General features: G+C 59.7%; 1 protein-coding gene across 4 annotated transcripts; it reads left to right on the top strand.

The window, feature by feature from the left end:
• Positions 1-1,884: 1,884 nt before the first annotated feature.
• CELSR2 (cadherin EGF LAG seven-pass G-type receptor 2) lies at positions 1,885-27,394 on the top strand. 4 transcript variants are annotated; one of them, XM_059375633.1, is made up of 34 exons: positions 1,885-5,314; positions 9,828-10,475; positions 12,760-12,982; positions 13,412-13,527; positions 13,710-13,798; positions 14,188-14,345; positions 14,723-14,886; positions 15,038-15,163; positions 15,527-15,693; positions 15,988-16,275; positions 16,359-16,533; positions 16,766-16,907; positions 17,076-17,196; positions 18,020-18,203; positions 18,379-18,480; positions 19,197-19,291; positions 19,490-19,699; positions 20,163-20,346; positions 20,454-20,582; positions 20,681-20,861; positions 21,021-21,188; positions 21,276-21,402; positions 21,529-21,729; positions 22,044-22,218; positions 22,505-22,617; positions 22,768-22,847; positions 22,941-23,067; positions 23,156-23,278; positions 23,886-24,013; positions 24,248-24,336; positions 24,443-24,637; positions 24,766-24,936; positions 25,084-25,318; positions 25,647-27,394. In XM_059375633.1, exons 1-34 carry the CDS (start codon positions 1,987-1,989, stop codon positions 25,672-25,674), a joined length of 8,790 nt encoding a protein of 2,929 aa, XP_059231616.1. In that variant the 5' UTR covers positions 1,885-1,986; the 3' UTR covers positions 25,675-27,394. The 4 variants fall into 4 exon arrangements, with proteins under 4 accessions (XP_059231616.1, XP_059231617.1, XP_059231619.1 ...); XM_059375634.1 differs by having other exon boundaries at positions 25,789-27,394; XM_059375636.1 differs by having other exon boundaries at positions 26,046-27,394.
• The last annotated feature ends 157 nt before the right edge of the window (positions 27,395-27,551 follow it).

Below are 27,551 nucleotides of genomic sequence, written 5' to 3' on the forward strand. Positions count from 1 at the left end.
GGCTTTTCAAACTGGGTTCCTCCAGAGCATAAGCCCCATTAGGTGACCCAGGCATGTACTGGTGGGTAGAGCTGCGGGGACAGGGCAAGGCCTTGACCTGCACTTCATCCCAGGAACACCACTGCTATCTGTGTTTCAGTTTGGACTTGCACTTCAAATTTCATCAGAAAAACAGATTCTCCTGCTAAATTAACTTTTGGAAACCATGCATCCTTATTCAATTCCCTCATTTTACTAAAGGGAAACTGAGGTACGGGACTCTGACCAAGATCACACAGCCAAAGGATGGGGTGGGGGCTGAGACTAAACCCCCAATCCCCTCCCCAAGCCAGGCCTCATACTACCTGACCAGACCCCTGGCACCGGACCCAGGTGGCCCTACTGTTCCTGGATACAAGTCCTGGGGGGGGGGGGGGGGCAGGGTATGAAAGAGGACAGTTCCTTCGGGATCACTGTCCACCAGCACTGCCTGGCTTTTCTTCATGTTCCAGTTTTCATGCCTGGGCCACTCTCAGGACTCCTGGAATCCCACACACCCCTTTCAGATGGAAGGTTCAGGCTGCAGACCTACACTGGGCACTGGGCAGAACTCACGGGTAATCACAAAGCTGTGCGTGGAAAGAGGGGAACAGCAGCTGGACACTGATGGGGAAGGAGGGAGGGGGCAAGAGGTCATCTCTCCAGGCACCAGCTTGGTGAAATCCACCAGTCTGGATCCAGGAAACCTGAATCCTAAAGCTTGGCTTCATCCCTCAACCACCTTGACCCTGTACAGGTTTCACTGTTCCTGGGCTTCAGAGCCCAGTAATATTAGTAGCTTAGTTTATACCAGCTAGCTCTGGCTTCGACACTCCCAACTTAGCTCCTCCGGAAAAGTCCGAGTGCTGTCCCAGTTGAGACTGGGGTCATTCTGCCCAGCAGCTGGACCCCAAGGGGCATCCTAGTTAGATCACAACCTGGAATAGGTGTGGGGATGGGGGCCCTAGGACTTCAGTGGGTGTCGCCAGGGAGATGGGGTATCTTTCTGGAATATGGGGGAGGCTTTATACTGTTGAACAGGGCCCTTTTAGCTCAGTCTTATCCTGACCCCAAGGGCTTTTATCAGCTGCCAACCATCCTAGGTGCAGGCTGTGTGAAGTCGGCCCTTGGCCTCTAAGAGCCCTTCCAAATGTTTTTGAAAACCTCTAAGCATACTTAAGATACTATCACCATTATTCTCATTCCTTGTCTGTCTTTTGACTGTTAATTCCTCTCGAACCTGTGGTAGGGATCTGTCACCCGCCCAGTGGCAGGCCTGGGGAGGGATTGGGAATGGAGGTCTGGCCAGCGGGAATCCTAGAACGTCGGTGCGGAGGAGGGCGCTGGGTGGGCCCACCTCCTTCGGTGCGGCTGGCGTCGCCGCTTTAAGGCGGCGGCGGCGCGAGCAGGTCTATGCTAATGAGCCGCCGCCACCGCGGCTGCCGCCGCCGCTCTGCAGAGCTCGCCCGCCCGCCGGGGAGGCGAGGGATCGTGGGGCTGGGCCCTTGGCCGCGGCGACAGCAGCAGTCGCGGCGGGTACGCGGGGCGCGAGCGGGCGGCGCGGGGCCGTCGAGGAGGGCCGGGGTCCGGGTGCGTAGCTACGCGGACGCAGGTGGGCCATCCCGTGGGGGCTCAGGGGGCACCTCCGGGCTCGGGGAGTCGGCAGGGCCAGGGGCGCGCGGGGCCCGCGGGCGCAGGTGGCGAAAGCCGGGCGCGCAAGTGGAGGCGCAGCGCCAGCCCGCGGTGGTCGGGGTGACCCGGGCGCGGGCCGGGAGCGGTGCGAGCCCGGGTGCGTCGGAGGGCTAAGCGCCGGGCCCCGCCGAGGCAGCGAGGCGCAGGCCCCGAGGGGCGCTCGAGTGGCCCCCGGGGACCGGCGCCCCGGCCCGGGCATGAGGCGCGGCGGGGCCGGCTGGAGCCGGAGGAGGAGCCGCCGCCGCCGCTGACCCGGCCGGCCGGGAGCAGGGAGAGATGCAGAGCCGGGCAGCCCGCGCCCCCCTTCCAACGCCACTGCCGCCGCCGCCGCCGCTGCTGCTGCCGCTGTTGCTGCTACTGCTGCTGCTGCTGCCGCCACTGCTGGGAGACCAAGTGGGGCCCTGTCGTTCCCTGGGGCCCGGGGGACGTGGCTCCTCAGGGGCCTGTGCCCCCGTGGGCTGGCTCTGTCCAGCCTCAGCTTCCAACCTCTGGCTCTACACCAGCCGCTGCAGGGATGCAGGGACAGAGCTGACTGGCCACTTGGTGCCCCACCACGACGGTCTCAGGGTCTGGTGTCCAGAATCCGGAGCTCACATCCCTCTGCCGCCAGCCCCTGAAGGCTGCCCATGGAGCTGTCGCCTCTTGGGCATTGGAGGCCACCTCTCCCCGCAGGGCAAGCTCACCCTGCCCCAGGAACACCCGTGCTTAAAGGCTCCACGGCTGAGATGCCAGTCCTGCAAGCTGATGCAGACCCCAGGGCTCAGGGCAGGGGAAAGGTCAACAGAAGAGTCCATGGGCGGGCGTTGGAAAAGGAATGTGAATACAGCCCCCCAGTTCCAGCCCCCCAGCTACCAGGCCACAGTGCCTGAGAACCAGCCAGCTGGAACTCCGGTGGCATCCCTGCGGGCCATTGACCCAGATGAGGGTGAGGCAGGCCGTCTTGAGTATACCATGGATGCCCTCTTTGATAGCCGCTCCAAACATTTCTTCTCTCTGGACCCAATCACCGGTGCTGTAACCACGGCGGAAGAGCTGGATCGGGAGACCAAGAGCACCCACGTCTTCAGGGTCACGGCGCAGGATCACGGCATGCCCCGACGCAGTGCCCTGGCCACACTCACCATTTTGGTGACAGACACCAATGATCATGACCCTGTTTTTGAGCAGCAGGAATACAAGGAGAGCCTCAGGGAGAACCTGGAGGTTGGCTATGAGGTGCTCACTGTCAGAGCTACAGACGGTGATGCCCCTCCCAATGCCAATATTCTGTACCGCTTGTTGGAGGGGCCTGGCGGCAGCCCCTCAGAAGTCTTTGAGATTGACCCTCGCTCTGGGGTGATCCGAACCCGTGGCCCCGTGGATAGGGAAGAGGTAGAATCCTATCAGTTGACAGTGGAGGCAAGTGACCAGGGTCGGGACCCAGGACCACGGAGCGCCACGGCTGCTGTGTTCCTGTCTGTGGAGGATGACAATGACAATGCCCCTCAGTTCAGTGAGAAGCGCTATGTGGTCCAGGTGCGCGAGGATGTGACCCCGGGGGCCCCAGTACTCCGCGTCACAGCCTCGGATAGAGACAAGGGCAGTAATGCTCTGGTGCACTATAGCATCATGAGTGGCAATGCTCGGGGACAATTCTATCTGGATGCCCAGACGGGGGCTCTGGACGTGGTGAGCCCTCTTGACTATGAGACAACCAAGGAGTATACCCTCCGGGTTCGGGCACAAGATGGCGGCCGCCCCCCGCTCTCCAATGTCTCTGGCCTAGTGACAGTGCAAGTCCTGGATATCAATGACAATGCCCCTATCTTTGTCAGCACGCCCTTCCAGGCTACTGTGCTGGAGAGTGTCCCCTTAGGCTACCTGGTTCTCCATGTCCAAGCCATCGACGCTGACGCAGGTGACAATGCCCGCCTGGAATACCGCCTTGCTGGGGTTGGACATGACTTCCCCTTTGCCATCAACAATGGCACAGGCTGGATCTCTGTCGCAGCTGAGCTGGACCGGGAAGAGGTGGATTTCTATAGCTTTGGGGTAGAAGCCCGGGACCATGGCACCCCAATGCTCACTGCTTCAGCCAGTGTCAGCGTGACCATCCTAGATGTCAATGACAACAACCCCACCTTCACCCAACCAGAGTACACTGTGAGACTCAATGAGGATGCGGCCGTGGGCACCAGCGTGGTGACAGTGTCGGCTGTGGACCGTGATGCCCACAGTGTCATCACCTACCAGATCACCAGCGGCAATACCCGCAACCGCTTTTCCATCACCAGCCAGAGTGGTGGTGGTCTGGTGTCACTTGCCCTGCCGTTGGACTACAAACTTGAGCGGCAATATGTACTAGCGGTCACAGCATCTGACGGCACGCGGCAGGACACAGCACAGGTGGTAGTGAATGTCACAGATGCCAACACCCATCGTCCGGTCTTTCAGAGCTCCCACTATACAGTGAACGTCAATGAGGACCGGCCCGCTGGCACCACGGTGGTGCTCATCAGCGCCACGGATGAGGACACAGGTGAGAATGCCCGCATCACCTACTTTATGGAGGATAGCATCCCCCAGTTCCGCATTGATGCCGACACAGGGGCTGTCACCACCCAGGCTGAGTTAGACTATGAGGACCAAGTGTCCTATACCCTGGCCATCACCGCCCGTGACAATGGCATCCCCCAGAAGTCTGACACCACCTACCTGGAGATCCTAGTGAATGATGTGAATGACAACGCCCCACAGTTCCTGCGTGACTCCTACCAGGGCAGCGTCTATGAGGATGTGCCCCCCTTCACCAGTGTCCTGCAGATCTCAGCCACTGACCGTGACTCTGGCCTTAATGGCAGGGTCTTCTACACCTTCCAAGGGGGTGATGATGGAGATGGTGACTTCATCGTAGAGTCCACGTCAGGCATCGTGAGAACCCTTCGGAGGCTAGACCGTGAGAATGTGGCCCAGTATGTTTTGCGGGCATATGCGGTAGACAAGGGGATGCCTCCAGCCCGCACACCCATGGAAGTGACGGTCACCGTGTTGGATGTGAATGACAATCCACCTGTCTTCGAGCAGGACGAGTTTGACGTGTTCGTTGAAGAGAACAGCCCCATTGGCCTGGCTGTGGCCCGCGTCACAGCCACTGACCCCGACGAAGGCACCAATGCCCAGATTATGTACCAGATCGTGGAGGGCAACATCCCTGAGGTCTTCCAGCTGGACATCTTCTCTGGGGAGTTGACTGCCTTGGTGGACTTGGACTATGAGGACCGGCCCGAATATATCCTGGTCATCCAGGCCACGTCAGCTCCCCTGGTGAGCCGGGCCACAGTCCACGTCCGCCTGCTTGACCGCAATGACAACCCACCCGTGCTGGGCAACTTTGAGATCCTTTTCAACAACTACGTCACCAACCGTTCAAGCAGTTTCCCTGGGGGTGCCATTGGCCGCGTGCCTGCCCATGACCCTGACATTTCAGACAGCCTGACCTACAGTTTTGAGCGGGGGAATGAACTCAGCCTGGTCCTGCTCAATGCCTCCACAGGCGAGCTGAGGCTGAGCCGGGCACTGGACAACAACCGTCCTCTGGAGGCCATCATGAGTGTGCTGGTGTCAGGTAAGGAAGGGCCTAGGTGGCATCGGGTGGGGGTGACCCCTGGGGGAGGGCCTGGGCAGCTGTCCAATGAGGAACTGCTGACCTGCCTCTCTGCCCAGTGCCTGGCACAGAGGTTGAGGGGCCAGAGCAGCTTGGGAAGGAGCCCTAGGAATCCTAGGGCCCCGCCTGCCGCCCCAGGCTGGGCTGGGCTGGACTGCTTTGGTTGGCTGCCCCCTGCCTACCACTGTGTGACGTGGCGGGGAAGTGCTGCGAGGCTGCCCTAGCTATGGCTGCCAAGATTGTGAAAAAAGGCGCGTGGAGAACTGGGGGGCCAGGAGAGCTGGGGGAGGGGTAGAGAAGGCTGTGGTGTGTTTGTGTGGGAGGGGGAGGTAAGCCGCCCCCTCAGCACCCCTTCATGCCTGGCAGGGTATTCCTGTGATCTCATAACAGCCTTCTGACAGATCGGAGGGCGCTGGGGCACAGGGTTGCCGCCAAGGGGTCAGGACCCCGCAGTCGGGCCTCTTCTGGCCCCTTCTGGCTCCCGGCTGAGCCCCAGACTGGCTGAGGGGGACTTTGTCTAGTGCATTCTTTTCCCTCCAGGCAGAAAGAGCCTGGCCTGGCTACCCCTTCAGAGCTCCAGCAGGAAGTGAAGCCAGAGCTTATTGTCTCTGTCCAAACAGACCCCACTGTCAGAGGCCACTGTTCGGGGTCCAGCTTGGGGGAGGGGCTGCAGTGAAGCCAGGGGCAGGCTGAGGCCTCCTGGGCCCCCTTGCCACCCCACAAGCTGTTTGGAGGATGCTGGGCCTTCTTTGCTGGCTGTGACCAGTCTGGGCTCAGGGAATGGGGTGTGGGACCAGGATAAGCAAAGGGACTGGTGGCCTTTGAGGGTAGAGCCCCCTGCTCTGGTGGGGAAAGAACAGAGTCCTGGGGCGTGGGAGCCTGGCCAGGACCCAGGCTGGGCATTCCTGCTGCTTGGCCAAGCGCTCAGCCTGCAGACTCCCTGGACAGAGGACTGGGGGAGGAGAGTTGAGTGGGGGCGGCATTCTGTCTTCTCCGTCAGCTATGGGGAGTGGCAAGGAGGGGGCCAGCCCCAGGTTGCTGAGTCCCTTCCCCAAGCTTGGGAACCACGGGCACCCCGCAGATGGGTAGGCCAGGGTACCCCACTCCAGACACATCAGGGAGGGATAGAAGAGAAGAGTCTGGCACTCCTGTCACCCCAGAGAGTCTGGGCCTGGAGGGGAATGAGAGGCATGTGGGATGCAGGGTGTGGTTCAGCCCCCTCCCCGCTCTGGGTCCTTCCCGGACAGGTGCCTCCCCTGCCCCACTCCTCAGGTGGCCCTGGGAACCCAGGCATGTGAGCTTTTAGAGGTCATGGACAAGGTTCTGTGCCTCTTGAAGCTTCAGTTTCCCTCCAGGAGCAAGTGAAGGGCTGGAGTTCCTGGATCTTCTTTCCTTCTCTGTGCTGGGAGAAGTAAGCAGCAGGGAGGGATGGAAAAGAAGGGGCCTTTCCTCTTGTCTTCCCCACAGCCTGTCCTGGGTGCGAGTAGCAGGACACTGAGGAGGCCCCGCCCAACCTGCAGGCTCCTACCAGGACAGAGCCCCTGACGACAGCTCCCCTAGAACAGGAGGGAAGGCCTCAGGCTGGCCCTCTTGCCCCGGCCCCATCCTGTCCCCTCGGCCCTGACCCTTGGAGGCAGTCACCACGGCAACCCTAAAGTTCAGGGAGGCTGGGGTGAGGAGGAATTGACTCCCACTGCCTCTTTGTTTCCCTTCTCTTGTTCTTTGTCTCTCTTTCTTTCCCGCCCCTGCCCCTGCCCCTGCCCATAGGGGCCCTCCTGCTCTGCCCCTCTCTGTGGCCTTCTCCTGATCTGTGTGGCTCTCTCCTTTCCCAGTTTCTCCGTTGCTGGCTTTTTTCCTGGATCTTTGTTTTCCCCTGTTCAGTCTCCACGTTTGTGCCTCTCTGCCTTCCCCCTCTCTTGTTCCCTGGGGCTGACGCTGCCCCAGCTCTGGCTGGACGGCTCTCCTGAAGCCCCAGTTCTCCCTGCCTCTTTCTTACTCTCCTGGGACACACAGGAGCTCCTGTGCACGGTCCAGTCAGCTCCCAGAGCAGCAGACCCTATCCAGGCCTACAGCTTCCTCTGGCACATCTGCCAGGGGAGAGAGGCTTGGAGTCTGATTCTGCCACAGTCTGGGACCTGGGGCCCCTCTTCCCACCTTGCCTGGGCAACTGAGGGGTTACCCAGGTCAAGGCAGGGGAGAGGAACAAAGAGCAAGGATTGAGCAGTACGTTGATTGCTGGGGATGGGGGACCACAGAGGAGGGGGCAGGTGGCCACAGATGGTAGACCAGATGGGAAGCAACGAGACACATTGGGTGAGGGGCATGGGCGGGGCCTGGGACTGCCGAGGGGAGGCACAGGGAGGAGCGCTTGTTCCCAGGGCTGAGTGCTGGTGAGGTTTGTTTCTCTCATTCATGGGCTTTGACTGCCTCCTCCCTTCCCTAATCAGTTAGGAGCACTGTGTGGACTCTTGGGCCACTTTCTGCCTGGAGGGACTATCCCATCAAGGAATCAATGGGCAGAGGCACCAAGTACACAAGAGGCCTGTGCCAGCTCCATACCCCAGTACAGGGTAGTCTGAAAGGAGGGAAGCAGAGCCTGAGGTCATCGATCTGGGCAGGCTTCCTAAAGTAGGTGAGCTTGGGGAGGTGAGAGAAGTAGGAGGACTGTGGCGTGGTATCTGGGTAGGCTAGGTGGGAAGGCACAGAATGTTCGGTGGCTGTAGACAGGAATGGGAGGAGCAGGAGTGGGTAATGACAAGCAAGCTTGCTGGCGAGAGCTGGTGGGCTTCGGCAGTCTCAGGTGATGAGGCTGGAGGGCAGGTGGGTGGACTGAGAACGGGGCTTAGATGGGTCTCTGCCTTCAGCCTTCCCAGGCTCAACTGAGCTGCCAGGGGTAGTTAGCCATCTCAAATAGGCGTGGCATAGAAGCAGAATCTATTCCCAGGTTCCTCTCTCACTCCCACCCCACCCCAGAAACACCATCTCCTGACCCGTTCTGCCAGGGAGCCCTTTTCAACATCAACTTGGGACCCCTGCTGTGCTTTATTTTTTATTTTTTAAAAAGATTTTATTTATTTGAGAGAGAATGAGACAGAGGGAGCACAAGTTGCGGGGAGAGGTAGAGGGAGAAGCACACTTCCCTCTGAGCCAGGAGCCCTATGTGGGGCTTGATCCCAGGACCTTGGGACCATGACCTGAGCCAAAGGTAGATGCTAATGACTGAGCCACCCAGGCGCCCCCCTGTCCTCACCCCACTGTATTTTAAAGACCATTTCTTCACTATGGAGCCATCAACATCTCATTATTTACTAAACACCTACTATGTGTAGGACATTGTAATAAATAAAAACATGAATACCCTTTAGAGCCCTGCCAAGCCATTTCCCCCTCCCCACTGGCTTCCAGCTTTCATTTCAGAGCTAAACAAAATCCACTGCCATGTATATGTGCATTCAGGTGTGTACGGAATTTCTGGGCTTAGAGTGTGGGTGGAGTGAGACACTAGAGTGTGTTAGCACCTGGCTGTTTATAAGTGAGTGTGTGGCCCACAGGTGTGGCAGGCATTCGGGTACGATGTGTGAGCCAAGTGGGCGATGAATAGTTGGAGGCCCACGGCCAGAGGAGGGATCAGCCTAGTGGGGCTCTTCTGGGCTTTCAGATTGGACAGCTGCCCAACCCTGTCACCACTGCCCCCCAGATCCCTCACAGCATCAGGCAACGGGTGCTGCAGCCTCTGGTAGGTGGCTCAGCTGGATTTCCTGGGGTGAGCCCCCCGCCCCGGGCTATCTTCGGCAGCCTGGAGAGTTGGGCAGGAAGAATGCTTTGTGTGGGGCGTTGCTATGGGGATAGTAGGCCTGCGCCCAAGCAGCTATGGGGCTCAGTGGGAGGGGGACTGGGTGGCCCACTGACCCAGTTCACCCCCCACTCTGCTTTGGTGGGGGAGGAGGGAGCACAGACAGGGTCAGGGGTATGGTAGTGTTGAGATATAGAGGCGGAGGGGGTAGGATGATTTTGTGGATATCTCGTGGTGCTCTGGGCCCTATAGAAAGGTAAGACATAGGCAAAATCGGGTTCTTGTGCAGGGAAGCCCAGTCTGGTATAAGGGAGCCAGACTCACAGCTTGGGCAAGGAAAAGGTGCACAAACATTAAAAAATGCACCATTCTTCACAACGGAGGGTTTTGGAAAGTATGCAAAGAGAACTTCTGAAAATCAACTCCCTCTAAGTGTCTGTGGGGGCTGATCCCTCAAGGTGTGACTTGTCTACAGGTGGCATACATGTAGTTTCTTGGGCCCCTTTTGCCGATTAGAAAAGGGAGTCCATTGTGGCAACTGAGCAATGCAGGGGTGTGTGGGCTAGATCTTAGCTCCCCCTCCCTTCTCGGGGCGCTCCTACCCAGTGCTAGGTCTATGGCTTGGCATCCCCGCCCTCCCCAGCTCCACGTCAGGTACTGACCCATGTCGTTTCTCTGCAGACGGCGTGCACAGTGTGACCGCCCAGTGTGCACTGCGTGTCACCATCATCACGGATGAGATGCTCACACACAGCATCACACTGCGCCTAGAGGACATGTCGCCAGAGCGCTTCCTCTCCCCCCTACTGGGGCTCTTTATCCAGGCGGTGGCGGCCACGCTGGCCACCCCCCCAGACCACGTGGTGGTCTTCAACGTGCAGCGGGACACCGATGCCCCTGGCGGCCACATCCTCAATGTCAGCCTGTCCGTGGGCCAGCCGCCGGGGCCCGGAGGCGGGCCGCCCTTTCTGCCCTCTGAGGACCTGCAGGAGCGCCTGTACCTCAACCGCAGCCTGCTCACGGCCATCTCGGCACAGCGCGTGCTGCCCTTCGACGACAACATCTGCCTGCGCGAGCCCTGCGAGAACTACATGCGCTGTGTGTCGGTGCTGCGCTTTGACTCCTCCGCGCCCTTCATCGCCTCCTCCTCCGTGCTCTTCCGGCCCATCCACCCTGTCGGAGGTCTGCGCTGCCGCTGCCCGCCTGGCTTCACGGGAGACTACTGCGAGACGGAGGTGGACCTCTGCTACTCACGGCCGTGCGGGCCCCACGGGCGCTGCCGCAGCCGTGAGGGCGGCTACACCTGCCTCTGCCGCGACGGCTACACAGGTGAGCTGGGGGCGGGGCCTGCAGGGCTGACACCACAGCGCAGGCGCAGACCTGGCCTAGGGCCGGGCAGCCTCCTAAGGTAGAGGTTACCCTGGCCCTAGGCAGATCTGAATTGCTTTTCTACACCTGTTGGGGAGAAAGGAGTGTGTGTGGGGGGGAGCCCTTCTTCTCAGAGTTCGCCTTCCACCCCCCATCTCAGGCAGCGCAAGTGAGGCCAGCACCAGCTCTAGACGCAGCCCGCTTGGGTTTGTATTCCAGCTTTGCCACGACCTTGGGCAAATTACTGAATCTGTCTGTGTCTCAGTTATTTTCAAATGGAGATAATGAATCTACTTACATCATAACACGGTTGTAAGGATTAACTTAATTAACTTAATACATGTAAAGAGCTAGTCTTTGGAAGGTGTTGGCTGTGATTTTTTTTTTTTTTTTAAAGATTTATTTATTTATTTGACAGAGAGAGATCACAAGTAGGCAGAGAGAGAGAGAGAGAGGAGGAAGCAGGCTCCCTGCTGAGCAGAAGAGCCCGATGTGGGACTCGATCCCAGGACCCCGAGATCATGACCTGAGCCGAAGGCAGCGGCTTAACCCACTGAGCCACCCAGGCGCCCCTGTTGGCTGTGATTTAAGAGACCCCTGGTTGGGACGCCTGGGTGGCTCAGTTGGTTGGGCAGCTGCCTTCGGCTCGGGTCGTGATCCCAGCGTCCTGGGATCGAGTCCCACGTCGGGCTCCTTGCTCTGCGGGGAGCCTGCTTCTCCCTCTGCCTCTGCCTGCCATTCTGTCTGCCTGTGCTCGCTCTCTCCCTCTCTCTCTGATAAATAAATAAAATCTTTAATAAAAAAAAAAAAGAAAAAGAAAAAGAAATATTAAGAGACCCCTGGCATCAGGTGACTTGTTCTGAGTCTCACCCCACAGCTTAACTAGCCCTGAAGCGGGGCCTGGGCCTGGTCTCCGCCATTGCTGAGAGTCACCTTTTGGGCTATAAGCTGTGGTTTCCTTCCCAGGCCTTGAGGGGATGGCATAGAAGAAACCGGAGAGGTTTGGGTGCAGGGCAGGATTGTTTCAGAAAGTCGTTGTACCTGAGTGACCCTGAGCAGAAGAGCTCCACTCCTGCTCAGGTGCTGGAAGAAGGGTGAGGCCTTCCTGTGGGCCTGTGACCTGGGTCTTTACACATCCCCATCCCCTCCCCAGCCTCTCCCCGGTAGGCTCACTGACTCTGCTTTGTGCTCCTGCCCCTGCAGGATCCTGCTTCTCCTCAGGACACCCCCTTCTCCTCTCCTCCTTGGGCCCTGCCTTCCTAGATGGTTAGGCCTTATTCTTTCTCCTTCACAGCCATGCCCACTGGCTCTGCCAGCAGTGGCAGGCAGACCCCGCCGCCTTCCCTGCTGCATCTTCCTGCCCAGAACTTGCCAGACTTGACTCCTCTCAGCTGCTGCTGTGGGTGGGGGTGGAAGGAAGGGGAGGGCTTGGGGGATGGGAGGGGAGTCTTTGTCCAAGAGGATGGGGAGGGGGCTTAGAGTAGGCGAACAACAGTTGCCATGGAAACAAGAGCCAGTCACTAGGCACAGGAGCTGAGAACCTATCTCTAGAATCTGGGAATGGGGAGGGAGAGAAAGGGGTGGATTTTCCATCTGATGTTGTTGGAATTTTCAGCTCCTCCACTAAAATCCTGGTCTGCTCCCAAGGCTCCGTTCCCCCCTCTGTCGCATCTCCCAAGTGCACAGAGGGCCTCAGTCTGGACCCCAGGGCCCAGGGTGGGAGTTCTCTGCCCCATTCCTGAGAGTCCCCAGCTTCACACACCCCCAACTACCCCCCCCCTCCACCCAGAACTCTGACAATCCAAGTGGAAGCCTAGTCTCATCCGCAGTGGGGATACTGATCTTGGCGCCTGACAGGGACAAAAGCACCAGTGGGAGGGAGGGAGGAAGAGGGTTCGGCGCCAGCCCTGGTGTCCTGCAAGCTCTTTCCTTCAGGCACATTCACTCCTGTGGGAACAGAACTCCCCCCAGCTTGCTCAGTAGCTGTGACACCAGAGGCTTACTAGGACTTGGGCCTTCTGACCAGGGGAACCGGCAGACCTGTGCGCTTGAGCCCCAAATAGGAGTACAGAAGGGCCTGGGAGCTCCAAGAACTTGTAGGGCAGCAGTATAGGGGAGGGTGATGAGGATGCTTGGGAGAACTTGGGAGTGTTGACGGAGCTATGGCTAGGCCCCAGGGAGGCATCCCAGTTCCCCTCCACCTTCTCGGGCACTTGGTTATTACCCTGCCTTTCCCCCTGCCCAGGTGAGCACTGTGAAGTGAGTGCCCGCTCAGGCCGTTGCACGCCAGGTGTCTGCAAGAATGGGGGCACCTGCGTCAACCTGCTGGTGGGTGGCTTCAAGTGCGACTGCCCGTCTGGAGACTTCGAGAAGCCCTACTGCCAAGTGACCACACGCAGCTTCCCTGCCCGCTCCTTCATCACCTTCCGTGGCCTGCGCCAGCGCTTCCACTTCACCCTGGCCCTCTCGTGAGTGGCTGGGCACTGGGGGGGGGGGGGACGGTGAGGGAGTGTGGTGGGAGCCTGGGGTGTCTCCCCTTCTACAGACAGAGTAAGAGGTCAGGCAGCGAAAGTGCTGGGAGGAGGCTGTTGGCAGAGCCAGGTCAGCACTTTGAGTTGCCTGTGCACTGTGCCAGCAGCCCTTCCTCACCCACCCGGGTCACTGACTGCTCCTCCTACCCACTTTCAAGGGTGGGGAGCCATGGGGTCAGGGGTCTGGTTTCAGATCCGGTGTGGGCTCATCGTCCACACTTGAGCTCCAAGGCCCATGGAGCCAAGGGCCACAGTGTCAGCCCTTTAGAGGGTTCTGCGTAGGATCAGGAGCTAGTTAGGTGGCTGGAGTGTTTGGGATTAGCTAGGTGCCCCATTCCCTGCCCCCTACCCTCAACTCCCGCTCAGGTTCGCCACCAAGGAGCGTGACGGGCTGCTGTTATACAACGGACGCTTCAACGAGAAGCATGACTTTGTGGCCCTCGAGGTGATCCAGGAGCAGGTCCAGCTCACCTTCTCTGCAGGTGACCCCGTTTGCCGCATGTCCTTGTCCATCTCCCAAAGGCCCTAGGTGTCTTGACCCCTGATCCCAAGTCACACACACACCTCCCCCCAGCCAAACCTGGGTCCGGTCCCAACCACGAGCATACCCTCCCCATTCCCAGCCCTCATCTGCTGTCCCAGCTCACCTGGGTCCTTTCCCCAGGGGAGTCGACCACCACCGTGTCCCCATTCGTGCCTGGAGGGGTCAGTGATGGCCAGTGGCACACGGTGCAGCTGAAGTACTACAATAAGGTGGGTGTCAGAGGGGGTCAGGGAGTCAGTAGCTTCTGTCCTTGCCTCAGGTGTTCAGACTGAGGTGGTGCTTTATCTAGGGGCTGGGCGGCTGGTCATGGCACTTCTGGCTGAAAGGGAGGGAGGTGGGTAGGCTGGGCCGTTCCCCTTTTACCACTGTGTGGTGCTCGATGCTCCATGTCCTATTAGACAGGCATGGACTCCAGACACTGTTGAGGAAGGCAGGTAAGAACGTAGGTCCTGTGAGCACACTGAATGTGCATGTGTGTATACACTCAAATACGTGTGTACAAAAGAGTGTTTGCAGGTGCTTGTGTCTCTGTGCCTGGCCCGTGAACCTTGTGAGCTCCTTGTTCATGGTTCTCCTTGTCTGCCATCTCTGTCCACAGCCACTGTTAGGGCAGACGGGGCTCCCACAGGGCCCATCGGAACAGAAGGTGGCTGTGGTGACTGTGGATGGCTGTGACACGGGGGTGGCCCTGCGCTTTGGAGCTGTCCTGGGCAACTACTCCTGTGCTGCCCAGGGCACCCAGGGGGGCAGCAAAAAGTGAGTGGGGTGGGGGGAGGGCTGGGGCATGGGGCGCAGTGTGGGACCAGGTAGGGAGGGCAGGTTGAGATAGTGGGCCTGAGGGGGCCTGGAAATGGAAACCAATCCAGGTGAAAGCCCCCCCTCCCCTTGCTTCCCTTAGCCCCTGCTCAGCCTTCTACAGGGGTTTGGGGAGGGGGGTGGAAGCGGCAAGAATAGGGGATTAGGGCAGGGTCTGGAGGGTGGGTATGAGGTGAGGTGAGAGCAGCTCCAGGTTGGGGTGCCTCCCTTCCCCTGTGCTGTTCTTCAGGGACCCTTGGGCTCTTGGTCTCCCTGGCCTGGTGGCAGGGAGACGGGAGAAGGAAGAGCCGGAAGACCCCCCATTTTTGCTTCTCCAGGTCTCTGGACCTGACAGGGCCCCTGCTGCTGGGTGGGGTCCCCGACCTGCCTGAGAGCTTCCCGGTCCGCACTCGGCACTTTGTGGGCTGCATGAGGAACCTGCAGGTGGACAGCCGGCATGTGGACATGGCCGACTTCATTGCCAACAATGGCACTGTGCCTGGTATGGGAGCCTGGGGCAGGGGCCAGGCCCAGAGCCTGGGGTGGAAAGGAGGGCTGTGCTGGTATGGGGACGTGGTGGGGGTTTCAGAGGCCCCTCCGGCCACAGGTTTCCAGTTTGGAGCCCCGAGGGAGCCCCTCTCTCTCCCTTCTAGGCTGCCCTGCCAAGAAGAACGTGTGTGACAGCAGTACCTGCAACAACGGGGGCACCTGTGTGAACCAGTGGGACGCATTCAGCTGCGAGTGTCCTCTGGGCTTCGGGGGCAAGAGCTGTGCTCAGGGTAGGAGAGGCTGCCAGCAGCGGCCAAGGCCGGAGAGCTGTCGACAATGCTGGGAACGCTGGCAGGGTCGGGGAAGGCACTGGGCAGGGCCCAGCCAAGCTGGGCTGTGGGCGGAAAAGCGTGCCTGGGCAGAGTCCTGAGAGGGTAGCGCTGGAGACAAAGGGCCCAGTCAAAGGCAGGCCTGGGCACAGTGTGGGGCGGGCCCTGGACAGGTAAATGTTCTTGAGGGCGGGGCCGGCTCAGGGCGTGGGCACTGGGAGAGGCAGTGCCCTACCTCCAGCGGAGCCTGCCCCTCTGAGCATCACACCCCCTGGGGCACTTGGGCTCTCCATCCTCAGAGTCTGCCTTTATCTGCCTTCCCAGAAATGGCCAACCCGCAGCGCTTCCTGGGCAGCAGCCTGGTGGCCTGGCACGGCCTCTCGCTGCCCATCTCTCAGCCCTGGCACCTCAGCCTCATGTTCCGCACGCGTCAGGCCAACGGTGTCCTGCTGCAGGCTGTCACCAGGGGGCGCAGCACCATCACCCTGCAGGTGAAGCAGGGAGGGGTAGGGGGCAAGCAGGCCCTGAGCTGGGGCCAGGGTAGCCTCCCAGGCTGGCCTGTCTTAGAGGGCTGGGTGGGGTCTTTCCTTTTTCCAAGCCAGTAGCAGCTCCGTCCAGTTGTTGGATCACTGCTGCCATCTATTGGCCGCAAGGGAAATAATACCCTTTCCTCTGGGACCTCAGTGGTGCCAGAGGATGGGTTTGGTGGGCCAGCAGAAGGGCAGTGTGCTGCAAGAGCCAATGAAGGCAGGCTGCTGACCCTTTTTTCTTCTCTTCTGGTGAAGCTAAGGGAAGGCCACGTGGTGCTGAGTGTGGAGGGCACAGGGCTGCAGGCCTCGTCTCTCCGGCTGGAGCCAGGCCGGGCCAATGACGGCGACTGGCACCATGCACAGCTGGCACTAGGAGCCAGTGGGGGCCCCGGCCATGCCATCCTGTCCTTCGACTATGGGCAGCAGCGGGCAGAGGGCAACCTCGGGCCCCGGCTGCATGGGCTGCACCTGAGCAACATTACCGTCGGGGGAGTGCCGGGGCCGGCCGGTGGTGTGACCCGCGGCTTCCGGGGCTGTCTGCAGGTGGGTGGTCTCCTCTGTCTTCCCCTCCTCTCCATCAGGAGGCCCGCTTCATGGAGGGCCAACATTGCTTGTGTCCCTCCCAGGGCGTGAGGGTAAGCGAGACGCCCGAGGGGGTTAGCGGTCTGGACCCTAGCCGCGGGGAGAGCATCAATGTGGAGCCAGGCTGCAGCCTGCCAGACCCTTGTGACTCGAACCCGTGTCCTGCCAACAGCTACTGCAGTGATGACTGGGACAGCTATTCCTGCAGCTGTGATCCAGGTGTGCCAGGGGCCCGGGGAAATGAGCAGGTGGGCACGTCCTGGGGTCTCATTTCAGCTCTGCTGTGTGACCCAAGGCCAATCACATGACCTCTCTGAGCCGTGTCTCCTGCACTACAAAGCTGTGGCCAACCTGTAGGGTTCATAGGTGGAAGGTGGCAGAGTGAGGGCAGGTTTAAACGAAGTGCCAGGGAAGGGTAGGGATTGATCCTTTGTCATCTTTACGATCCTAGGTTACTATGGTGACAACTGTACTAATGTGTGTGACCTGAACCCATGTGAGCATCAGTCTGTGTGTATCCGAAAGCCCAGCGCCCCCCATGGCTATACCTGCGAGTGTCCCCAAAATTACCTTGGGCCATATTGTGAGACCAGGTGAGTGGACCCAGAAGTGCAGCAGCCTGTCCCTAAGGTAGGGGGGGGGGTTCCCCTTAGAACACTAGGAACTGGGTTGAGCTACAGCCACCATCAGAGGGTCACACGAGGCTGCAGCAGGCAGGCATGGCAGAGGGAGCTCATGTCTGCCTGGGCCTCTCTCTGCAGGATTGACCAACCTTGCCCCCGAGGCTGGTGGGGACACCCCACGTGTGGCCCATGCAACTGTGACGTCAGCAAAGGCTTCGACCCAGACTGCAACAAGACAAGCGGCGAGTGCCACTGCAAGGTGATTGCCCTGACCTGGGCCTCCACATGGCCGTCTGGGCCCGTGAGGGGAGGCATTGGGAAAGCCTTCCCACAGAAGGCTCAGGGCTATGTGCTCTTGCTACGATGGGGGATACAGGTGGCCAAATGCTCTTCTGTGTCTGCTGTTTGGGGGGGACCCGAGACCTGTACTTTACCATGGAGCTCTAGGCCAGCTGTACTGGCTGTTTGCAGCCCACTCTGACTGGTGGTGTCTTATTGATGGGCTACCCTGCAAATTTTTACTAGTTAAATTTTTTTTTTTTAAAGATTTTATTTATTTATTTGACAGAGAGAGATCACAAGTAGGCAGAGAGGCAGGCAGAGAGAGAGAGGAGGAAGCAGGCTCCCTGCTGAGCAGAGAGCCCGATGCGGAACTTGATCCCAAGGACCCTGAGATCATGACCTGAGCCGAAGGCAGCGGCTTAACCCACTGAGCCACCCAGGCGCCCCTAGTTAAATTTTTTTTAAATGATTTTGTTTTTGCAAGAGAGAGAGCGAGTGTATGAGAGTGAGCCTGTGTGCACAGGAGTAGGGGTAGGGACAGAGGGAGAAGCAGGCTCCTGCTGAGCAGGGAGCCCAATGTGGGGCTTGATTCCAGGACCCTGGGATCATAATGTGAGATGAAGGCAGACACTTAACTGACTGAGCCACCCAGGGGCCCCTAAATATTTTGAATACCACTCCTGGGGGGACCTAAAGTCAGCAAGCCTCTCTCTAGAGGGGCCACAGCCTAAAAGACCCGTGAGTATCCCGGAGAGACAGAGCCTGAGCCAGTGATCCATGTTGTCTGTCCTCCCTCTCAGGAGAACCACTATCGGCCCCCGGGCAGCCCCACCTGCCTCCTCTGCGACTGCTACCCCACGGGCTCTTTGTCCCGCGTCTGTGACCCTGAGGATGGCCAGTGTCCATGCAAGCCAGGCGTCATTGGGCGCCAGTGTGACCGCTGTGACAACCCCTTTGCTGAGGTCACCACCAATGGCTGTGAAGGTAGGATTCCCGCGATGGGTCGGTGGCTCTCCTGCTGTGTGCCAGGTCCCAGCATGCCAGGGAGGCCAGGAGCAGGGGCTGGTTGCAGGCCTGAGACTGCTGAAGGAGGGCTGGAAGCCCGAGCACAGCTCCGGGGAACAGCTGCTTCTGGGTGACCCTGTGTGCTTCCTTGCAGTGAATTATGACAGCTGTCCACGGGCCATCGAGGCTGGGATCTGGTGGCCCCGTACCCGCTTTGGGCTGCCTGCTGCTGCCCCCTGCCCCAAAGGCTCCTTTGGTAGGTGCTGGAAGCCTAGAATGTGATACTGTGGACTCAGTCTCTCATCCCTGGGATGAGGGTGGGAAGCCCCTGGCTGCAAATCCCGGGATCTCTCTATGGAGATTTCATGTCCCTTCTTTCCTTGGTGCTCTGTTCCTCTGCTCCCAAAGTTGCCGGGATGAGAGGCACCTCTATCTTTAACTCTTATGAAAAATGCTGACAAAGCTGCAGCATGCCTGCCATGGGGATGGATTCTAGAGATTCAAAGAGGAATCAAACAGCGTTCCCATCTGCAGCTCACGTCCTGGAATGGGAGTCTTGCCACTCACAAGGAAGCCATTCTGGGAATTAGGGGCTGTTGGGTGTAAGACAACCCCCCCCCCCCCCAGGATGGGGGTTGGTGCTGGTCCTTGGATCAATGATGATCAGAGTTCATAAGCAGAGAGCGGCAGGGAGCCCAGACTGATGGCAGCATAGGGGCAGCGATGCTGGGGTCTTGAGAGCACACACCCCGTGCTCCTGGAGTCCTCCCTCGGGCCAATCTGGCAGAGGTCTGGGCTCTAGTGTTCTCCAGAGTTGTCTTCCTCTTCGGAGCTGGGCTGCAGGAGGGCAGGGCCCTTGTTGGCTTATTCCTGTCTCTGGCCCATGAGGTGCTGGACCCCAGGAACTCAGGCAGGTCCTGGAAGCCTCCTGTATCTCTCCTGAGGCCTGCCCTCTGGGCTTCCTCCCCCCAGGGACCGCCGTGCGCCACTGTGATGAGCACAGGGGATGGCTCCCCCCAAGCCTTTTCAACTGCACGTCGGTCACCTTCTCAGAGCTGAAGGGCTTTGTAAGTCAATCTCTTCATCGCTAGCTCCTCTCTCCCCTCCCTGGGTGAGGGGCTTCTGAAACTCGAGGCCCTGCCTCCTGGGGCCTCCACATGGAGTGGCACTTCTCCCCTTTCCTGAGGCCCTTTTATTCCTGAGTTCCAGCTCTGTCCTCCTGTGCTGACCTCCTTTGCTCCCTGTCCTGTCTGGCTCCATCCTAGGCTGAGCGGCTGCAGCGGAACGAATCGGGCCTGGACTCTGGGCGCTCCCAGCGACTGGCCCTGCTTCTGCGCAATGCCACGCAGCACACAGCAGGCTACTTTGGCAGCGACGTCAAGGTGGCCTACCAGCTGGCCACACGGCTGCTGGCGCACGAGAGCGCCCAGCGGGGCTTTGGGCTGTCTGCCACACAAGATGTGCACTTCACCGAGGTGGGGCTTGGATGGGGCAGGGCTGGCTTGTTAGATGGGGGTCATGGTGAGTGAGCCTGTTCCTGGGGCAACTTGGGGGCCATCCTGCCTTTGGGGAGGGACCTCCCCGCTGGCCTGAGGCCTCCAGGAGCTCCCTTGAGCTGTGGAATTTAGAGTATCTCTTTCTAGCCCTTTTTCTAGTAAGGTGCTATTAGAAACTATTGTTTGTATTGGGGCCTGGTATGACCAGGCTCCTCGGAGCAGAGGCCCTGCCCACTGTCCCACGGTGGGGAGAGGTCAGCCTCTAATACCTGGGTGGGTATTAGACCAGGGCCCAGAAGCCCTTAGCTGCAGAAGGAGGAGAGAAGGTCTGAGGGAGGGGCATGGTTCAGATGGGTCGTCCTGGCTGGTCTAGGCACAGGTGTGCCAGGTGGCGGGGTGGCGAAGGCCCCAGGTTATAGCACCGTGACCACGCCCACCCTAGAACCTGCTGCGGGTGGGCAGCGCCCTCCTAGACGCAGCCAACAAGCGGCACTGGGAGCTGATCCAGCAGACGGAGGGTGGAACGGCCTGGCTGCTCCAGCACTACGAGGCCTACGCCAGCGCGCTGGCCCAGAACATGCGGCACACCTACCTGAACCCCTTCACCATCATCACGCCCAACATTGGTGAGCCTGGGTCAGGGCGGGGCTTGTGCACGGAACCCCCGGCATGGCCTGCTGGGCTGGGTGCCCACCTGCCTGGCCAAGGGTCTGAACTGTGACCCTCTCCCCAGTCATCTCTGTGGTTCGCTTGGACAAGGGGAACTTTGCTGGGGCCAAGCTGCCCCGCTATGAGGCGCTGCGTGGGGAACGGCCCCCAGACCTTGAGACAACGGTCATTCTGCCTGATTCTGTCTTTCGAGGTCAGTGGGGAGCTGCAGTAGGGGTTGGGAGCCCGGCTGGGGCATCTGTGCAGGGCCCGTGGACAGTGGACACTGAGTGGACAGTGTCCTGATCCTAGAAACACCAACCATGGTCCGGCCTGCGGGCCCTGGAGAGGCCCAGGAGCCTGAGGAGCTGGCCCGGCGTCAGCGGCGGCACCCGGAACTGAGCCAGGGTGAGGCCGTGGCCAGTGTCATTATCTATCGCACCCTGGCTGGGCTGCTGCCCCATAACTACGACCCAGACAAGCGCAGCCTGAGGTGAGCGGCCGAAGAGATGAGGATGGGGTGGGGATGCAGGGCGGGTGAGTGCAGGAGCATGGAGAGAGGCCGGGGCTGGGGGTATCCCCCAGCATTGCGGGGTGTCCCCTCAGCCACCAGATGGCCCTAGTGACCGTATGCCTACCTGTTCCTCATCAGAGTCCCCAAACGGCCGGTCATCAACACGCCTGTGGTGAGTATCAGCGTCCATGATGACGAGGAGCTGCTGCCCCGAGCCCTGGACAAGCCGGTCACTGTGCAGTTCAGGCTGCTGGAGACAGAAGAACGCACCAAGCCCATCTGTGTCTTCTGGAACCATTCCATCCTGTGAGCCTGCACTGGACTTTGGGCAGAGAGCCAGGTCCCTGGGTGCCTTCCCTTCTTCATCTCCTGACTCTGCCTCCCCTCCCACAGGGTCAGCGGCACTGGTGGCTGGTCAGCCCGAGGCTGTGAGGTCGTCTTCCGCAACGAGAGCCATGTCAGCTGCCAGTGCAACCACATGACAAGCTTCGCCGTGCTCATGGATGTGTCCCGGCGGGAGGTTAGACCCCCATTGGGGGATTGGGGGGCCAGGGGCATGCTTGGAGCTAGGGGTGGGGGCCCAGGGCTCTGGGCTGGATGCTCAGGCCCAGCCCTTCCTAACTCTCCTGGCCCCCCTGCCCTGCAGAATGGGGAGATCTTGCCACTGAAGACACTGACCTACGTGGCCTTAGGGGTCACCTTGGCTGCCCTGCTGCTCGCCTTCCTCTTCCTCACAGTCCTGCGTGCCCTCCGCTCCAACCAGCATGGCATCCGACGGAACCTGACTGCTGCCCTGGGCCTGGCGCAGCTGGTCTTCCTCCTAGGAATCAACCAGGCTGACCTCCCTGTAAGACCTCTTTCCTTACCCAGAAACCATCCATAGCTCGCAGTCCTCCCTGGCTGCCTAGGAGTCCTCCCTGGCTGTCTGCCCCAGTCCCTGCTTCTGCAGCAGCAGCTCCGATGAGCTCAGCCCCACACCTAGCCCACGGTTTCCTGTTCTCGAGCTCCCCCTCACTTCCCTGGCACCCTAGAAGTACCTCTCTCTGGCCCACACTTCCCAAAGCACCACCCAACACCCCGGCCCTCCCTGTCTGCCTAATAAGTCAGAATCTGTGCCCTGGGGGTGCCCTGGTCACTGACCTGGCGTGGCTGGGCCCCCAGTTTGCTTGCACAGTCATTGCCATCCTGCTGCACTTCCTGTACCTCTGCACCTTCTCCTGGGCCTTGCTGGAGGCTCTGCACCTGTACCGGGCGCTCACCGAGGTGCGCGACGTCAATGCTGGCCCTATGCGCTTCTACTACATGCTGGGCTGGGGCGTGCCCGCCTTCATCACAGGTACCGCCACTCCATTCCCGGTCTGAGGCTCTACATTTCCAAGCCCAGGGTCTACCTTCGTGCCATGTTCTCTCCATCCACGCCCCTGTGCCCCAAGCCGAGTCCTCCTCTCAGTCCCTGATGCTTCCCACCAGGGGCTGGGTCCCCCATCCTGGAGAGGTCGGCAGGGACACAGGGTGGGTGGAGCCCTTCATCCCCTATACCTGGCCCCATGAGCCCACGTGACCCCTGACTGATTCCCAAGGCCCGACCACTGCTTCCCCTGCTTTTGTCACTGTACCCCCAGGTCTAGCTGTGGGCCTGGACCCTGAGGGCTATGGGAACCCGGACTTCTGTTGGCTGTCCATCTACGACACGCTCATCTGGAGTTTTGCTGGTCCTGTGGCCTTCGCAGTCTCAGTAGGTGTCAGAGAGTGGGCTGAGAGCCAGCAGGCTTTGTGTGTCCTCAGGGTCCCCTTCAGGAGTGGTGCCACTGCTGGGCCCCCGTGGGGTGGGGTAGGAGCTGTCTGTCCCCTGATGATGCCCCTCCCCAATCTCCTGCCCCGCCAGATGAGTGTCTTTCTGTACATCTTGGCGGCCCGAGCCTCCTGTGCTGCCCAGCGGCAGGGCTTCGAGAAGAAAGGCCCCGTGTGAGTATGGGGTGTGGGTGCCTGGGCAGTGGGCAGTGGGCTGGCTGTGGTGCAGGGGGCCTCCGGGCCGGGCTCACAGCTCCGCCTCTCCAGCTCAGGCCTGCGGCCCTCCTTTGCCGTCCTCCTGCTGCTGAGCGCCACATGGCTGCTGGCATTGCTGTCTGTCAACAGTGACACCCTTCTCTTCCACTACCTCTTTGCTGCCTGCAATTGCGTCCAGGTGCCTGGCTGTGCCCTGTGGAGGTGGGGGGTGGGACCTGGCTGTGGGGGCCCAGACGGGCACTTAGCTGCTGCCTGTTGCCTGCCAGGGCCCCTTCATCCTCCTCTCCTACGTGGTGCTTAGCAAGGAGGTCCGGAAAGCACTCAAGTTTGCCTGCAGCCGCAAGGCCAGCCCTGACCCTGCCCTGACCACCAAGTCCACCCTGACCTCGGTGAGGGGGCCAGGGGCCAGGGACATGGAGGGCTCTGGGGCCGGGAGGAAGAGGCAGGGGCCCCAAAGAGCTCGTTCTCTGTGCTTTGTGCCCCACTCTTTCTGCACTCCAATATCCTTTCTCAGGAGGAGAAAGGGCTGGGGAAATGGTATGTGTGGCCCAGGAAGAGCAGGATTTGGGGCTGGCAAGGGTTTGACTCAAGAGAGATGGGAGTGAAGCTAGGAAGAACAAGGCCAGGAAGGGGCCAAGAAAAGTGATGCAGTCATGGGTACCCAACGTCTGAGAATCCCTGGCGCATCTTGGTAAATTTTGTGTCTCCCACTCTTGGGAGATCATTCCTAGTACCAGCTTTTACCAGGTAGCCGTCTCGTGGAGCTGAGTCCAGGGTGCTTAGGGTGCATGGGGCTTGCACAGCTAGGTCAGAGCTACATCCACTACCAGGCCCTGATATGGGGTTGTGTGTGGCTGAGATATGGGGCCTCTCTCCTCCAGAGCTGGGCATGTGAGAGGTAGACCTTAGGGCAAGCTCCCTCGGCCCTTCCATTCCCCATCCTGGGGCCGTCTCATCCTGCTCCCCCACTTACTGACCGCTCCGTTCCCTGCCTAGTCCTACAACTGCCCCAGCCCCTATGCGGATGGGCGGCTGTACCAGCCCTATGGAGACTCAGCCGGCTCTCTGCACAGTGCCAGCCGCTCGGGCAAGAGTCAGCCCAGCTACATCCCCTTTTTGCTGAGGTGAGCATTGGGGTTCGGGGTATTGGCAAGGGGCTCAGAGCACCACGCAGGCTGGAGGCCAGGCCAGCCACCTGCTGGGAGTCATATAGCACACAGGGAGCTGACATGCGTGACAACTTAAATTAGAAGCAGGAGGGGCACAGGGCAGGAACTGGGAACCCGGAGAGAGAGAAAAGAATGGGACACTGGGCAAGGGGCTGGGCTGAGCCCTCCAGCATGGTCTTGTCTTCTCAGGGAAGAGTCCACACTTAACCCCGGCCAAGGGCCCCCCGGCCTGGGGGACCCAGGCAGCCTATTCCTGGAAGGTCAAGATCAGCAGCATGGTGAGAAAGGAAGCTCGTGCTGGCCGGTCGGGGGGCAGCTGCCTGGCTTTCGCGGAGGGTGTGCAGAGGTGGGTGGGTCAGCTCTGATCTCTTCCCTGTCTCCCAGACCCTGACACAGACTCTGACAGTGACCTATCCCTGGAAGATGACCAGAGTGGTTCCTATGCCTCTACTCACTCGTCAGACAGCGAGGAGGAGGAAGAAGAGGAGGAGGAAGGGGCCGTCTTCCCCGGAGAGCCGGGCTGGGACAGCCTGCTGGGGCCTGGCGCCGAGAGACTGCCCTTGCACAGTACCCCTAAGGGTGGGCCAGCGCCAGGGCTGTGGCCTTTGAGGGGGCAGTGGGAGGGCAGAGAGCCAGGGACTCCTGGGGTGGTGACTTTCCTAGTTGTCTGCCTTCTCTGGGCCTTATCTACATCCTTTCTCCACCAGATGGGGGCCCAGGGCCCGGGAAGGCCCCTTGGCCAGGAGACTTTGGGACCACAGCAAAGGAGAGTAGTGGCAATGGGGCCTCTGAGGAGCGCCCGTGGGAGAATGGAGATGTCCTGCCTCGGGAGGGGTCCCTTGGCCCCCTTCCAGGCCCCTCTGCCCAACCTCACAAAGGTGAGTGGGGCATGCCCAGCTGTCATGGTCCCCCATTTGGCAGCCTCCCACTTCACATTTGCCTTGTGGCTGGTAGGGCTCTCTAGGGCAGCTCCCTGACCCATCGACTGCTCCTCATGGCACCTGCCCCCCCACCCCGGCCCACAGGCATCCTCAAGAAGAAGTGTCTGCCCACCATCAGTGAGAAGAGCAGCCTTTTACGGCTACCCCTGGAGCAAGGCACAGGGTCTTCTAGGGGCTCCTCAGCCAGCGAGGGCAGCCGGGGCGGGCCCCCTCCCCGCCCTCCTCCCCGGCAGAGTCTCCAGGAGCAGCTGAACGGGGTCATGCCCATCGCCATGAGTATCAAGGCAGGCACAGTGGATGAGGACTCGTCGGGCTCCGAGTGAGTGGGGCTGGCTGGGTGGGACAGGGGGCAGCCCCACAGAGCCCCTGGCTGGGCTCAGAGCCACTTCCAGGCCTCGCCAGGCTGCTGTGGCCGGCAGTCGGGGAACCAATGGGTTGGTGTAGCCCAGCTCCCTTACTGTGACGTGCCCGCAAACCATGGGGGCCCATGGGGTCAGCTCAGCCTGCATCAGGCGAAGTGAGGGAGGGTGGGGAGCTGGGGGTTGCTTTCCTGTTTCCTTCTCCTGGTGGAAGCTTTCTCACTGTCTTCTCTGCTCCAACTAACCCCCTGTCTGCCTTTTCTGTCACTTTCCTTTCTGCCTCTCCAGATTTCTCTTCTTTAACTTCCTGCATTAACCCTGGGCCGGTGGTTCCTACACCCTGCGGCTCCTTTACCTTCCCCAGCTGCACTCATGCCCCACTCCTGTCTTGTGCTTTATCCTGCCCCTGCTCCCCACCGCCTGCCCGCAGCAGCGACGAAACGTCCATCTGAGGAGCCTGGGCCTTGCCGGGAGGGGCACCCACCCCACCCAAGGCCATCTAGTGCCAACTCCCTCCCCCACCATCCCTTTCACTGCACTTTGGACCCCTGGGGCCAACATCTCCAAGACAAAGTTTTTCAGAAAAGAGGAAAAAAAAGAATTTAAAAAAGGATCTCCACTCTTCATGACTTCAGGGATTAATTTTTTTTATATGCTGGAAACTGACTCCCCTTTCCCTTCCCAAAGAGGATAGGACCTCCCAGGATACTTCCCAGCCTCTCCTCAGTTTCCCATCTGCTGTGCCTCTGGGAGGAGAGGGACTCTCGGGGGGCCTGCCCCTCATTTGCCATCACCAAAAGGAAAGGACAAAGCCACATGCGCCCAGGGCATCGAGCCCTGCCGGCTGCACCCCGGCGGGCCTCAGTGTGGTGAGGGCATCAAAGACAAGGGCACTCCTCACCCTGCCTGTGCTGCCCTCCCAGGAACTGAAAAAGCCCCGTCCGGAGAGGGGGCAGAAGGACTCCGCGCCCCCGGATCCCCAAATGCTGCATGAACACATTTTGAGGGGAACCCGTGCCCCTGGGTGGAGGCCGGGCCACCCCAGCCCCTCTCCTTTCCCTGGACTCTGGCCATGTGCTACAGCCCAGGCGTTTGCTCAGTTCGCTGACCCAAAAGTGCTTCATTTCCCTGCCTGACCCACCCGGGGAAGGCCAGTCACATGTTCAGTTGCGCTTCTTTGCTGTGGTGTGGGTGGGACAGGGAGGAAGAGTAAGGCCCGGGCTGGCTCAGTTGCCCCCAGAAGTCTCAAGCACAGGTCTCAAGTCCGGGTTCTGGTGTCCACACAGCCATCCCCGCAAGATCAGACAAATCCCATTTTGTCTGATTACTGTGGCCTCCGAGATGTGTTCTATTTTTAACCCCTTTTTGGAATTGGCTCTCTTCTTCAAAGGACCAGGTCCTGTTCCTCTTTCTTCCCCTTCTGCCACGCCCATCCTCAGCTCCCTGCGAAGAGAGAGTTAATATATATTTTTATTTATTTGCTTTTTATGTTGGGATGGGTTCATGTCCGGTCCCAGGGGGTCTGATGTGGCCATGACAGATCAGGTGGGTGCCCAGCATTCCTGGCGTGGGGGGGTTGAGGCCCTTTCCCTCGCTCCAGGCTCTCATCTCTTGCCTCCTCTCCTCCTGCCACCCCAGTTTTGCCAACCACCGTTCATTTGAGTTACTGTGTACGCTGAGCATGTATTCCCCACTTGTCACTGACTTTCTTCTGGAGCAGGTGGCTAGAAAGAGGCTATGGGTGGGAAAAAAAAAAAATGTTCCTGTTTCTCACGTGTAAGGCTGGTTGCTCGGTTTTTCTGCCATGGATTCTCCCCCTGAACCCTCCCCTCAGCAATTCCTACAAAGGGTTAAAAATTTAACTGGTTTTTAACTACTGATGACTTGACTTAAAAAATACAAAGATGCTGGATGCTAACTTGATACTAACCATCAGATTGTACAGTTTGATTGTTACTGTAAATACAGTAGGGTTTTGTGTTTGTTTTTTTCATTTCCCCATACCACTGAATAAACTGTCGTTCTGTGCGGGTTGAGCACCATCATCTTGTTTCTGCGGGGTGCCCTGTGCTTCCTGAGCGAGGCTCTGGAAAACACGAGCAGGCAGGGCCCTGGGAGGGCCTAGAGGTCAGGGGACTCGGATGTCACTTGGCCAGTGAGCTAGCCTCACCACCAGCACCCCAGCGGTGCTCT

This window comes from Mustela nigripes, chromosome 14, assembly GCF_022355385.1.
Source record: "Mustela nigripes isolate SB6536 chromosome 14, MUSNIG.SB6536, whole genome shotgun sequence".
Taxonomy (NCBI): Eukaryota; Metazoa; Chordata; class Mammalia; order Carnivora; family Mustelidae; genus Mustela; species Mustela nigripes.

Coding starts and splice junctions, on each gene's coding strand:
- CELSR2 (XM_059375633.1), top strand. CDS start 1,987: ATGCAGAGCCGGGCAGCCCGCGCCCCCCTTCCAACGCCACTGCCGCCG. Junction 21,403..21,528: donor TGGATGTGTCCCGGCGGGAG/GTTAGACCCCCA, acceptor CCTGCCCTGCAG/AATGGGGAGATCTTGCCACT. Junction 23,279..23,885: donor CCAAGTCCACCCTGACCTCG/GTGAGGGGGCCA, acceptor TTCCCTGCCTAG/TCCTACAACTGCCCCAGCCC.